This window comes from Lissotriton vulgaris, chromosome 8 (genome assembly GCF_964263255.1).
Source record: "Lissotriton vulgaris chromosome 8, aLisVul1.2, whole genome shotgun sequence".
In the NCBI taxonomy this organism is placed as follows: domain Eukaryota; kingdom Metazoa; phylum Chordata; class Amphibia; order Caudata; family Salamandridae; genus Lissotriton; species Lissotriton vulgaris.
This window is the reverse complement of record NC_141696.1, coordinates 1,228,182,859-1,228,196,317: the sequence shown is the minus strand read 5'-3', so window position 1 is coordinate 1,228,196,317 and position 13,459 is coordinate 1,228,182,859. Positions and strand designations below refer to the sequence as shown.

General features: G+C 44.0%; 1 protein-coding gene across 6 annotated transcripts in view; it reads left to right on the top strand.

The window, feature by feature from the left end:
- FRY (FRY microtubule binding protein) overlaps nucleotides 1–13,459 on the top strand; it is a 674,187-nt gene that overhangs the window by 425,312 nt on the left and 235,416 nt on the right. For all 6 annotated transcript variants that reach the window (XM_086935130.1, XM_086935129.1, XM_086935133.1 and 3 more), the window contains exons 16-18: nucleotides 1,470–1,602; nucleotides 4,117–4,224; nucleotides 12,902–13,157. In XM_086935130.1, coding sequence (XP_086791256.1) covers nucleotides 1,470–1,602; nucleotides 4,117–4,224; nucleotides 12,902–13,157 — 497 coding nt within the window. The remainder of the gene's footprint in view (nucleotides 1–1,469; nucleotides 1,603–4,116; nucleotides 4,225–12,901; nucleotides 13,158–13,459) is intronic.

The following is a 13,459-nucleotide window of genomic DNA, read 5'->3' as shown; positions in this document are numbered from 1 at the left end:
TATCCTTTTACTTTTTCACGTCACAATCACTATCACTGATCACTACTGTTTTTAACAATGGGTAATGCCTCCTGGATGGAGGTTGCATAAAAAACTAACCCTATGATTATGCACACACATGCGAGGGACGGCGGAGAAACAATATATACCGCCTAACACCGCAATATTTGCCAGCACGTGCATGAGGGTTTTTATTGGGACTACTCAGAACAGTTACGGCATACCCAAAGTTATGCAGGACAAGTGATCCTTCCCCCCCCCTGATCAGAATATATAACTTTAGGAAATTGGTTGGATCACAAATTCCTCCTTCCCGCCACACTGATTCTAGGAAAGCAATATACATGGCGGTCCCGCTGCAGCACTGCCATGCATATTACGAGTTTCCCCACCTCTAGCCTTTTCATGGTGGTGAGCCCGCCATAAAAAGTCTGGCGCTGGGGAAACAAAGGGTAGGGCCCCGTATTGTTCATGTGCATGGGGATGCATGCAGGGGGGCACATGTTGTACCCCCCTGCCTGCGTGTACCCCCTTTACTGCACAGCATAGTGCATGCCGTGCAGAAACAGTCTTGGGCACTCCCACTGTGGTACCTTTTCAATTGGCACCGCAATGAGACCGTCATGCTACCTGCCGGCCAGACAACGAGAAAACTCTTTATCGGGCGACAGCAGTCAACTTTGTCAGTCTGGGAGCAGGATGCTGGCGTGGCGGCCCGCTCCCAGACCGCCAAAGTCGTAAACAGGCCCTTAGTGTTGTGTAGCCTGTCAATGCAGCCCTCTATCTTCATAATGACAATAGGGTTTTGCAGATGGAAGGCACTTCAGGTTCAGGCACAAATGCTGTGTCTCTTTGGCAAAAACGCTGCATTGAAGTTTGCCTCAACCATAGCATGAGTGTTTTAATCCAAAATGAGCAAAAAACTGTTCGGTGGAACTCTGACTTTAGTCTTGCGCTTTTTTGATTACTTAGTGTCGCATTCTGGGCCATCATTGTCTGCTCACTGTGCCACTACAATCAGAAACCAGTCATAGGCAAATTGGTCTTCATTCTGCTACAGGACCTGCAATTCAACGAAAGTAGTCCAGCTAACGGTATATCAAGTGACCTCAGCCTCGTCTCTGCCTGGTTGAGCAATTAAGTAATGCACTGTGTGCCCTATAAAACAATTTTAAAACGTCATTGACTTGAACAGGAGTCTATTTCCAAATTGATTACAGGCCTACGCTGGGCACAATAAAGTTATGTTTTCTGCACATTTACGGAATGTCTAATAATTGTAACTATTTTTCACTTACGCCTACTGCAGTAGAATTTAAGAACCGGGCAGACCATGATGTGGGATCACTCGATAAGTTTATCTGAGCATGTTGAAGGGGATGTCTCCCGAAGGCCTCATTTTGCAGCCCTCATGATAGATCTGTGTCTCTGTAAACGATGCTCATGCCTGTGTTGTACATGTTTTGCAGGAATGTCCCTGTATTACTCCCAAGTCCGAAAGGCAGTGGACAACATGCTCCGGCACCTTGACAAGGAGGTGGGCAGGTGTATGATGCTGACCAACGTGCAGATGTTAAACAAGGAGCCGGAAGACATGATCACGTGAGCGCCGCATGAATACCGCATCTTCTATTTCGATCACTGTGCCTGCTGCCGCCTGTGGGGTGAAGGACCGAGGAAGGAAATGTTGAGCTTTTCAGAATGCATGTTATGACAAGTATTTGGCAAAGCACGGTTGTGCATTTTTTCGTTGTGCACGAAGGTTGCAGGTGTCTCTGATCCGCAATGACACCTGGTGCCCCGTATGTGGCATTAAAACAATGTCAGGGTATTTTTGAAATGTTTTGACGTGCACTGCGTTTAAAGAATGTGCGTTTGTGTGTGTGAGAAGAGTTCATTTTGGTTTGTCTCATTGCTTTTAATTTGTATTTAGTCATGGTGAGTGTGTTCAACCTCTTGTCTGTGTTTCTGATTCGGGCTTCATTTTGACCTCGGGGTCTGATATATTGTGTGCTGATGCTGTCCTCCCCGCTTGCTTTCGTTTGTTTGTTGCAGGTTTACAATTATTCCATGTAGTGTTCTCGGACTTAGCCTCTGTTAAGTGAATAATTTGATAATAGGAGGAGGCCAGGTATATTTTTTTCGCAAGTGTAGGAGAGGCAAAAATTACACTAATGCAAATAAAGGAAAGTGCCTCAATGACCTTATAGGCCCTATTCATAAACTGCATTTTGTAGTGCATAAAGTAGCAGCCAGAGCAGCTGACTCCGGAGCACGGGGCTCACGGTTCAATCCCCGGCAACGGCTGAGCCAACTCATCCACTGCAATTTTTTCTCTTCGTCCCTCCTGTCTCTCAAGAATGGGGAAAGCAGCACAACACCATCTGACTTTCTTCAGCTTCCTTTTATCTGTAGGGTCCAAATATAGCATAGTATAGGAACACATAGGAAGAGGATGAGATACTGGCAGCATCACCCTTCTCTTTCTTTCCTCTTATGTGGTGATCCAGAAGAGCCAATGGAAGATGGCTGCACCAGTGGCGGCTGGCATCTATTGGGGAGGTGCACATATAAAATAAAATAAAATATGTCCACGTCGCTACTGCAGCCACCAGGAAACTTCCTAGAAAAATCAGAGCGCTGCTCTCACCAGCATGAGAGCAGCACTCTGATTGAAGGGAGCAGCCTCACTCGGCGCTCCACAGCGCTTTGGAGGCATGCACTTTCTCTAGCCCAGTTGTCTTAGGACAGCTGCGTTAGAGATGTTTAAAGTGTGCACTTTGAACATTGCATACACAGCCCATCCTCCTCCCTGCTGCTGTCACTCTGCAGCAGCCCCATCTTGACACTCTGTTCGGGACGGGGATGGAATGTAAAATGGTAATAAATTGCCATTTTATTTTTTATCTCAGGGGCATTTAAGTAGGGCGATGCGCCTCCGCTCCAATGGAGGACCCTGGGCTGCACACACTATGATGTCCCGTCAGGGTACAGTATATGTATGTGTACATTTGAAGCCCAGTCCTGCTGTAAATGCAGTCCTGTACAAGGAGCTAAAGTGGGATTCAGTACCGACAGGGTGTAAACATACTTACTTTTATGTGGTTGTCATTGGAATTAAGTTATAGCAGGTGACAACAGCTGCTAGAATCTGCTGTTTCATCTGATGTCCGTCTAAAGACGCCTTATCCTGAGTTTCTCTTCTACAAGTGTTTTAAAGACAGTCTGCCAGTAAATTGATCATATTGGGAGGACAGGCAAGTGGTTTCTGTATTGTCTGTTGCTCCATCATTTTCTTCCGAAACAAGGTGATATTTTATGTTACTTCTACCCTATTGAGCTAGTTATATTTGAAAATACCCTCTCTGGAAGACTTTACCATGCTTTGTGAGATCCTGAAAAAATTCAGTCCTAAGTGACCCACCACCACCTTAAATTAAATCCCTCAAAATCTGAATAATGACTTATTTCTCCCTCCAATCCCTCACCCCCCCATGCCTTCAACATCTTTGACTGCCAGCCGTCAATTATTGAGTGTGCCAATCACTAGACATTATGATCTAGACTAGGCAATGAAAGGTAAGTGCTTTGGCCAAAGCAACACAATTCCAAATAAGACTTTTGTGGGGCATCAAATGCTATATAACTAATGAAGACTTCAAACAAATTGTCCAATTTTGGTCCAATCCAGAATAGAGGATCGTAACTCCCTGCTGACCAGTATACCAAAAATATAAACCCATTGAAAGCAGTTTTTGTGAATCAATAGCTCCTCACCAATTTTCATTCTGTGAACTAATTTACAGGATTTGTTTCTGCAATTCTTTTTGCAGATCACACTTTGTATAATAAAAAGAATCATCTTTTTACTTTTATGCCAATTCTGTGCTACCCTTATCTTTGTAAAACTCTCTGACACCACAGGGACTCCATCTGCACTATAAATAATACAAAATAAATAAAAGGCTTTATTTCTTCAAACCCAACCTGGATAGGGCAAGCAATTCAGCCAAATTCTGAACTTAATTGAAAGTATGTGTGTGTATGTATATATGTATGTGTGTACACTATTTACCCTTATGTTTTGTTGATGCAGGAACTCTTTTTACATTTCAGTGGTGAGAGAAAACCAAAAATTGACCTTTTCAGGACGTGTGTAGCTGCTGTTCCTCGGTTGCTTCCTGATGGGATGTCCAAGCTTGAACTGATTGATTTGCTGTCCAGGTGAGTTTGTGATTTTTCTAAGTATATCTTTTGGGAAACGCGAATTAGTGCATTAACAAAGGTCATAAGAAATCCCATAAATGATATAACCAATAGAATAAATCAAATAGATTGCAGCAAAGGTATGCTCAGGATGTTTATGCGTAATGCATTCATGCCTACAGGGATTGCGTAATGTGATTCTATGCCTGATATTTGGTGCCTAAGGTGATGTTCAGTACAGTATTTCGCCAGTAGTTACTGGTTGTGTTTCATATGTGTTACTAGTGCTTTCTAAAGGTTCTGACAGCGGCCCGATTGGCCCTGTCCTGTGTATACAGTCCCCTGTAAATTATTGCCTAGTGCCAGTTGGCACAGTGTATATGTGTGAATATGAATTTAATGTGTTTTGGATAATACAAAGGCTATTTTTGATATAACCTTGTATGGAGTTTCTTTTGTGGTGTGCCTAGTGTGTTGCTGCTGTGTGTGTGTGTTGCGCAAACGCTTTACACATTGCCTCTGGGATAAGCCTGACTGCTCGTGCCAAGCTACCAAGGGGGTGAGCAGGGGTGATCTTCTGCCTGGCTTGGGTGCAACCAGAAATCCCATTTCTAACAATATTCATGCCACAGAATATAGTCAACCAATAATAATAGCATCATTTGAACCTCCATTGTCTTATAATTCTAGTGGCCCTGACCAAAACCTTGGCCTGTCAGCTGTCAGGGTGCATTTTGTTTATTTTCCAATCTGAGTTGGATCGATAAATAAAAATAAAAAAAGACTGGTGGGGGCTATCAACATTGAGGGCATGGGTGAGGAAAGAAGCAATACAGAGGATGAAACCAAACGGGACAGAAGTAATGTAGGTGTGGGGCTACAATCAGCACAATGGGTATGGATCAATGAAGTAATACAGACAGCAGGAGAAGGAACATGGAGATAGAGAGGAAAGGGGGTTGTGGAGGGAAGAGAAGGGTATGGGCTAAAGAGAGGAACGTGCAATTCTTGGGTGGGGAATCACACAGGCGAGAAAGTAACACAGGAGGGAGAAGCACACGATGGCAAGCACAACACAGTGGGCTACAGGGAAGAGCACAAGGATGAGCGAGAGTAACACAGCTCTGCGGAGTAGTAAGTAATGTGACTATCCCTCAGCAGAGGGAAAAACAGAATATGAAGAAGTAAAGCTCACACAAGCTGACAAATAATAAGCAAGCAAATGAGATCGACTATAAAGCCAGCCAATGGTAAATAATGGTGGGCTCTAAGCCCACTGTAAGCAGACAATAGGTCTTTTCAACCAGCAGACAGCTTCTGTTGTCTGGTCAGCGAGACCGCGAAAGGTGCTTTGTCAGCAATAGAGGTTGTACATTTTTAAAATTAATTCATTGATTTACTGACGCAAATGTTGTCGCCAAACTTTAGTTCTGAATAAACTGCAGTGGTAAATGGATTTGGCCCAGCAGTCTTTTTCTCTTCGGTTATTTCAACCACACAAATGGCCTTCGGTTTGGGTGATGATGATTAAAAATAAGTGACCCTTTTACACTGACATTTCCACCAGAGGAAGAAAGGTCTTTATATTTGAATAATTGATATTCCATGTGCTGCAAGACAGAGCTGACACCATGCAGCCTGATGTGAGAGATTCAGGTGGCCTTTTCTCCCCATATCCTGCCAGAATGCTAGAGTAGCGGGATACAAAATGAAACCTTTTTCTTTCCTTTACCCATAGGAAAGATGAAAATAAAGCCTGCCATGTTAATTCTCTCTCTCTTTGAAGCGGCATTGAAACCTGTGCCTGTTAGCTCGAGGAGAGCAAAATATTCTTAATCCGTCTCATAGCATCTTAAATAATTAATATCAGGCTTCTAAAGTGGCGATCCTTTCATAGATTTTATTTTGCATATTATTTTATGATGCGTGGCAGTTTGCAAAAATAGTATCACAGCACGAAAAAATTTGGAATGATATGAAGATATTTAAAGCTGACCATGTACGCCATTCTAATTTGCCTGTATCCGTTACTTAAATGTGTGAAGCCTTTCAAAATACATAAGAGCAATTGTAGAATGTGGTGATCAGGGTACTCCACAACAAATGTTGTGTAATACCCTATCCACCAAATGTCTGGTTTGCCTGCTCTGTGTAGTCAGGACCGTTTGTATTTCTACCAGTGGCACCTCCACTTGATCTACTGGTGGAAACCTTTGACGCATGGCCGAACAGACATTGAGCCGTCGGTCAGAGTACCTCTGACCATTCACCCTATTTACATGGACGCTCCAATTTTTTTTTTCCTGTTTAAGACCACAGGGAAACAAAAAAATAAACCTTACATCCTGGGAGCATGTTTTTCTTATATGTCTACTGATTAGCTTATCCTTAAGTATGAAGATGCCATTTAGAAAGACACGGCTCAAGGCAGATATAGGGCAATAGTCGAACAATATCATCAATCCTCTTTTATCAAAGGGCAGACAGTGGCATCCAAATACCTCTACCAGCACCAATCTACCCAGGCAGCCCAAGATTGAAAAGTGGCATTCTCAGCTTCCTGGATTTCTAGAGGTGTTTCATAGCAAAGCACACTGCCTCTGGACCTGCCAGGAATATCCAAAATCCTACACACAAGAGTCTGGAAATGCCCCTGAGTGTTCGCTTATGGCAGTCGTCCTCTGCTTTTCGCAGAGGAGTCTGGAAGGATTGAAGAAGACAATGCAGCTCCACTCTTAATTCCAATAGGGCAATAGGCATCAAACCTTGGCATGGCCAAAAGGGTGTCACTATGAAGAGGTGTTCCTGTGGACATGGAGCAGAACTTGTGAAATACTAGCTCTTTGGAAAAGGGCATTACCCTTATTGAGAACCAGTTAGGAAGGTCTGCATCAACCAGGCTCAAGAGTTAGGTCTCTGGGTTATAAACTTGTCCTTGTCAACATTCATGTGTAGGACAACTATGCGGACTTTATGAAGGTTTTCCTCATCTGGATCTCTGTAAAAGCTTGCTTGTTTAGGTGAAACTAACTGTTTTGATATCAAAGGTCCAGGTTAGGGACTCCAATGTGGTGCCACCAAAGAGCTGGTGCCTTTCATAAACCAATTTCTTGCCCAGGCCTCAAATCCACCAACCTGCAGCTACATATGATTACATGAAGTGGCAGTACTCTAAAAATGACTCTCCATTCCACGCATCGTCTTTATTCAATCAACTGTGTTAGTGAAAAATAAGATTGCCTGCCAGCTTTTGGGAAGGGATAATCACGATTTTTCACTTGGTTTGTAACTGTAATTTCTTTCAAATTCATATTGAATTCTGTAGTTGCGTTGCTAGCACACATTAGTTAGTTATTATAGTCTGCTTTCCTGTAGTGCAGCACAGCTTTCTAAAAGCCTTTCGAGGAAGGATCTGGGAGTGGTAAAAGTACTGCAGGCGTCACTTGGTGTGGCGATGTCATATATAGAATGACCGAGTAGGTGGCTGTGGATTGACAATACAATGACTGATTGGAATAAGATAAGGGGGTGTTTGATGTCTCTTTTAAACACTTCATATCTTCATATCTTGGTCTAAAAATATGCTGTGGTGGGTTTTTTTGCATTTTCCACTGAGATCATCGAGTCACCTGCCTTCTGCTCTGTTTGCTTTACTAAACACGAGATATTATCTTATCAAATCCCAGAACAAGTCAGTGAACCTTTTTTTTCTAATTGTTACCCGTCTGTTTTGGCCATAAGTTTTCTTTACAGCATTTGATATTTAGATGGAAACATGCAGCAAGTAATGAAGTGTCCTTAATGTTTAATGTTGCTCCTGATCCTGTGCCCTCAGAGCTCATGTTCAAGCATTTCCTTCAAAGATTACAATTTATCTTCAAAATGTTTTCAGATCTTCCATCTTGCATATTTTAAAAAAAGGAGATGACCTATTTTGAGAATAGGAGATCAGAGGGGGGAAAGTAACATTATGCTGTTATTTGGGTCATGTTTTGTTGCAGGTATGAGTTCAAGTGTGTGGAAAAGTTAGGCTTGAGTGTAGTAGAAGGTAAAGCAGGAAAGTGAGCTGCATTAATTACTAATACCCTTCCGTGTCTCACACCTCCCCCTACCCCCCTAAAATCATAGCTCCCACCTTTGCTCAAGGATGTTTTTTGTTTGGAGTTTTTTATCACAAGAGTACACCTGTCTGATTCCTGGTAGTACTCCTGCAAAACTTTACTGAATTCCCATTCTCAGGGTGGGAATGGGATGTGGAATACATTGTGAGTGCCCAGAAACAAGTATATGGATGTTATCAAGCGTTGCAATCATTCTCACCCTAGAACACCCACTCCTGGCCCTTGGACAAGATTTAATAACATTAAAAAAGTTGTACAAAGGGTCATTTCCACTAGCAAGTTGAGCTTGTGTGCTTAATTGATACAAATTGCTCCTTAGGGTTTCAAGTAATTGAAAAATGACGTTTCGATGTAAGGCACTGACCATCCAACTGAATTTTTAGGGATTCTGTCCCATGAAGATTTTTTGCCATTCATAATAATGCACAAACATGTTTGTGTTGTACATACTTTAACTGTAGGTATCATTACGTGCCGTTCGTTTAACGCTCCTATTTATACCATAGATAGAAGGGAAGTGGATTCTCCATTTGGGGAACCAAAAAAGTTTACGGGGGCAAATGCAAATTTGAAAACGTTTACCAACGCTGAATTTTCCAACTGCTGGAAAGTGTTCATGTGCAAATCTTACTTATTTTAGTGCTCTAAGGATCTATGACCAGCTGGGATTTTCATGAGTACTCCTGGCATCAAGTTTACAAATCTCTGAAAGACGAGAAATTTCCGCTAAGCAATGGAGGACATTTCCGACTTTTAAACAATGCAATCTATGAATAAGACATGACGTATTTTTAGGTCTCGCGACCTATCGATGTGCGCAGCGCATCGAGCGGAGCGAGAATTCAAGTGGCGAAAACATCGTGAAACCAAAGGGCTTTCAGCCCTGCGGTTTTCATGCAGTTCCCGTGTACATGCACGCGCATCGCATGCAAGCCCAGCCTCTCGCATTCCCAGGCTCTCCCGCCCCCATCCGGCATCAGGCTTCTCCTCCCCTAGCAGCACTCCTCCCACACCAGTAACTCCCCCCTCCCACACCAGCACCTCCCCTCTCTCTCCCCGCAAACACAGCCTTGCCGTAGCAGCACTCCTCCCACACCAGCACCTCCCCCCTCCCACACCAGCACCTCCCCTCTCTCTCCCCGCAAACACAGCCTTGCCCTAGCAGCACTCCTCCCACACCAGCGCCTCCCCCCTCCCACACCAGCACCTCCCCTCTCTCTCCCCGCAACAGCACTCCTCCCACAACACCTCCCACAACACAGCCTTGCCCTAGCAGCACTCCTCCCACACCACACGGAGGATTCAGCAGCCGCTCTCACCAGCTTGTGGCTCTTGCAGGCAGTCTCCTCTAATCAGGCCCGGCCGATGCACCACGCTCCTGATTCAGCCGTATTGCAGGCCTCACCCGGGCCTCATGTTGTCTGCCGCAGAGAGCTATCAGCACTTTTCAGGCAGTCTCCTCTAATCAGGCCCGGCCGATGCACCACGCTCCTGATTCAGCCGTATTGCAGGCCTCACCCGGGCCTCATGTTGTCTGCCGCAGAGAGCTATCGGCACTCCGCATGTTCCACCCAATGCAGGGCGGCAGCAGATCCAGATCACCAGGGCGAGCCAGTCATCTCATCCCCAGTCGCCAGCAAACCGGTGGAGTTTCCGGGGTGCCGCACCAGGGGGCGCCCTCTCAGCCAGGCACTCAGAGTGAAGGCCAAGAGCCGGGTCGGCACTCCCAGGTTTGTGTGTGACCCCAGCCGCCGCCTCCCAAGCCACACCACACCGAGGATACAGCAGCCGCTCTCACCAGCTTGTGGCTGTTGCAGGCAGTCTCCTCTAATCAGGCCCGGCCGATGCACCACGCTCCTGATTCAGCCGTATTGCAGGCCTCACCCGGGCCTCATGTTGTCTGCCGCAGAGAGCTATCGGCACTTTGCAGGCAGTCTCCTCTAATCAGGCCCGGCCGATGCACCACGCTCCTGATTCAGCCGTAATATGTACAGTATCAAATCCCACTTTATCCAGGGTATGAATGCGCTGGTGAAATACACTGGATTTACAAGTGAAGATGCAATCACATGAGGTATCAGCTAGTAAAATGCAACTTTTCTTTACAGTGTCACGCCACAAGACCCTAAAAGTAGACCGCAATCAGCTTTCACTAGAATAGTAAATTTAAAAACAAGTATGCATGATGTTGTGCAAAGCAACAGAAGCAAGCACTCCGGTAGCAGTGTGCTATCCCTGGGCCTTTGCAGCAATATTAATAAAAATTAAGCAAGTGTGGGAAGCGGACATGCGGGGATCATAACGAGTGGCGAAGCAAGTGACCCAGTAATAGTCTTTCAGACACGCAACGCCACTCACACCCACGCAAGCCCACTATCACCCACGCAACGCCACTCACCCAAGCAACACCACTCACACACGCAACACAACTCACCCACGCAACCCCACTCACACGCAACCCCACTCACACGCAACGCCACTCATCCACGCAGCACCACTCATCCACGCAGCACCACTCATCCACGCAACGCCACTCATCCACGCAACGCCACTCATCCACGCAACGCCACTCATCCACGCAACGCCACTCATCCACGCAACGCCACTCATCCACGCAACGCCACTCATCCACACAACCCCACTCATCCACGCAACGCCACTCATCCACGCAACGCCACTCATCCACGCAACGCCACTCACACACGCAACGCCACTCACACACGCAACGCCACTCACACACGCAACGCCAATCACACACGCAACACCACTCACGTTGCCAATAGGTTTCGCAGTAGGAAAGTTGGAGCCATTACAATTGCAAATAACAATGCCTTTTATTTTTTTTCATTTTAAAAACATAAAGGGCTTTGTCATTTACAAAACCAATAGCTCCAACTTTCCTACTGCGAGACCTATTGGCAACGCCAGTGCTTGTTTTCTATTTATGTGGACTTGTGCAATTTTGGATACTTATTATAACTCTGTTTAACATATATGAAGGAGGTTGGTCCCACATTTAGTCCATCAGCCTGCAAACCAAGACACCTGGGAAGAGGCTCATCATATATAACATTTCTCTATGTGCAGAAAAAAGATTAATTGAGTGCAAGTCAAAAATGCAGCTTGAAAACAAACTTTTCTTCTTTTGTCAGCAGACTTCCAATCACTGTTGGAATCTTAGGTTATTTTTTCACACTGCATTTCCATGCAGTATTAATATGTAGGAGGAAGACACTGGAAGGAACTGTTATATTTGAGCATTTCCACCAGGTCTTTTAAGACTTAAGTAGTGATATTTCAGTAGCTTTGTTACTATGCCCGAACATGTTGACAAATGTACACTTGCACATGTGCAGAGTTAAATTAACTTTACTTTTATTGCATGTGAAGAGGGCACATGACTTACAAGAAGATCTATCACCTTAAGCAAAAGGCCATTTACAATGTCATCTGTGGCTGTCATGAGTGGCATCTTACTTTCGGTCTTTAGCCGGCGCATTACTTTAAACATAACTTGTGAATTATTATGGTTTTCAAATCAAAATGTATCTGTATTATCTCATGCATGGACTGTTTTATTTATTTTCTGGGAAAACATAAAACTTCAAAAAAAACAGTTAAGAGGTTACTAATAGCAGTTGACTGGATGCACAGTGGTAAGCAACAAGCTAAATGCAATTTTACTTAATTTCATGATTCAGCCTAATCATGGTTTACTATGGAGCTACCCTGTATTTCTGCTTCCTCGTTTCTCCACCTTAAGCTATAAACGACTGGGGTATTTTTACCCAAACAATCATTGCTTTTATAAAAAAAGGTCATTCTACTTTTTTTTTTTTTGAGCAGAGGAATTTTCTTTTGTTTTATATTTTATTTTGTTGAGTTCAACACAGACATGTACGTTGACAGCGGAACATACTGTTGTATAAATGCATCCTCACTTTAAGCCTCTAATGTCCCCGTAGCCCGAAACCGCACAATGCTAAATGACAGTTTTCATATGATGCTTCCCCCACATCTTGCACCTAAACTACCCCCACACACCTGCCCATCCCTGTAGCGTTTGCATTTCCCCAAAAGTCTGAATTCCCTCGTCCAGCAAGGGAGCCGAGCAGATGAATTTTCTTGCCAAACATCTCAGCATCATTTTTGTAACAAATATCCTACTCTTTCCACACAAACTGGTTGTTGAGAGTATCTTGAAAGATTTTTGTGTTTGAAAAGTTTACTGTTTCTATTTTACCTAAATACATTACATGATATGTTTCTTGAAGCAAACATTGCCTTTCAGGGCTGGGGAGGACAACTTCGCTCATTGAGGTTGAACCATAAAAATGTAATGGAAAAGTGAATTGCTTGTAATTGCTCTAATACCATATGTAAATAATAATAATAATAATAATAATAATAATACAGAAACTTGTTGAGCGCGAACAGCTACCTCTGGGGAGGTGTCCCGGCGCTAGCGAGTATGTATATGTAGATACCATGATTTACACCCCCTTTAAAAGTAACATGCACAAAATGCCTGCAATAATCTTTTTGTATATTTTATTTTGTTTGTGTTTCTACAGGCTGTCTATCCACATGGATGATGAACTCCGACATATCGCTCAGAATTCTCTTCAGGGACTGCTTGTTGACTTTGTCGACTGGCGAGAAGATGTGTTGTTCGGTTTTACGAACTTCCTGTTGCGTGAAGTCACGGATATGCACCAGACGCTTCTTGATACATCACTGAAGTTGCTCCTGCAGTTGCTCACTCAATGGAAACTTGTAGTTCAGACCCCCGGAGTAGCCTATGATCAAACTAAGCTCAGAACCTCAGAGGTACGTCTCCACTCTCCAACCATGCAAACATAGTTCTCCATGCGAGCTTCTATGTAACGTTTTGAAGCATTTGCTTTAGAACTAAATAAGATTATCGTTAATTGAACAAGTTATTGCTTGCCCGTTGGTTACCTGTTTAATAACCCTATCAGTCACTTTTACCCTAGTGTTTCACTGTGTTGGAAGAGAAATCTGAAGTCTTTTTTTAGGCAGCTCAGTGTTTCATAGATTGGTGCAAAGATGAGCTTGGACATGTCTAAATGTTGATTCATTGGCGCAGCACTGGCAAAATTGTCACGATA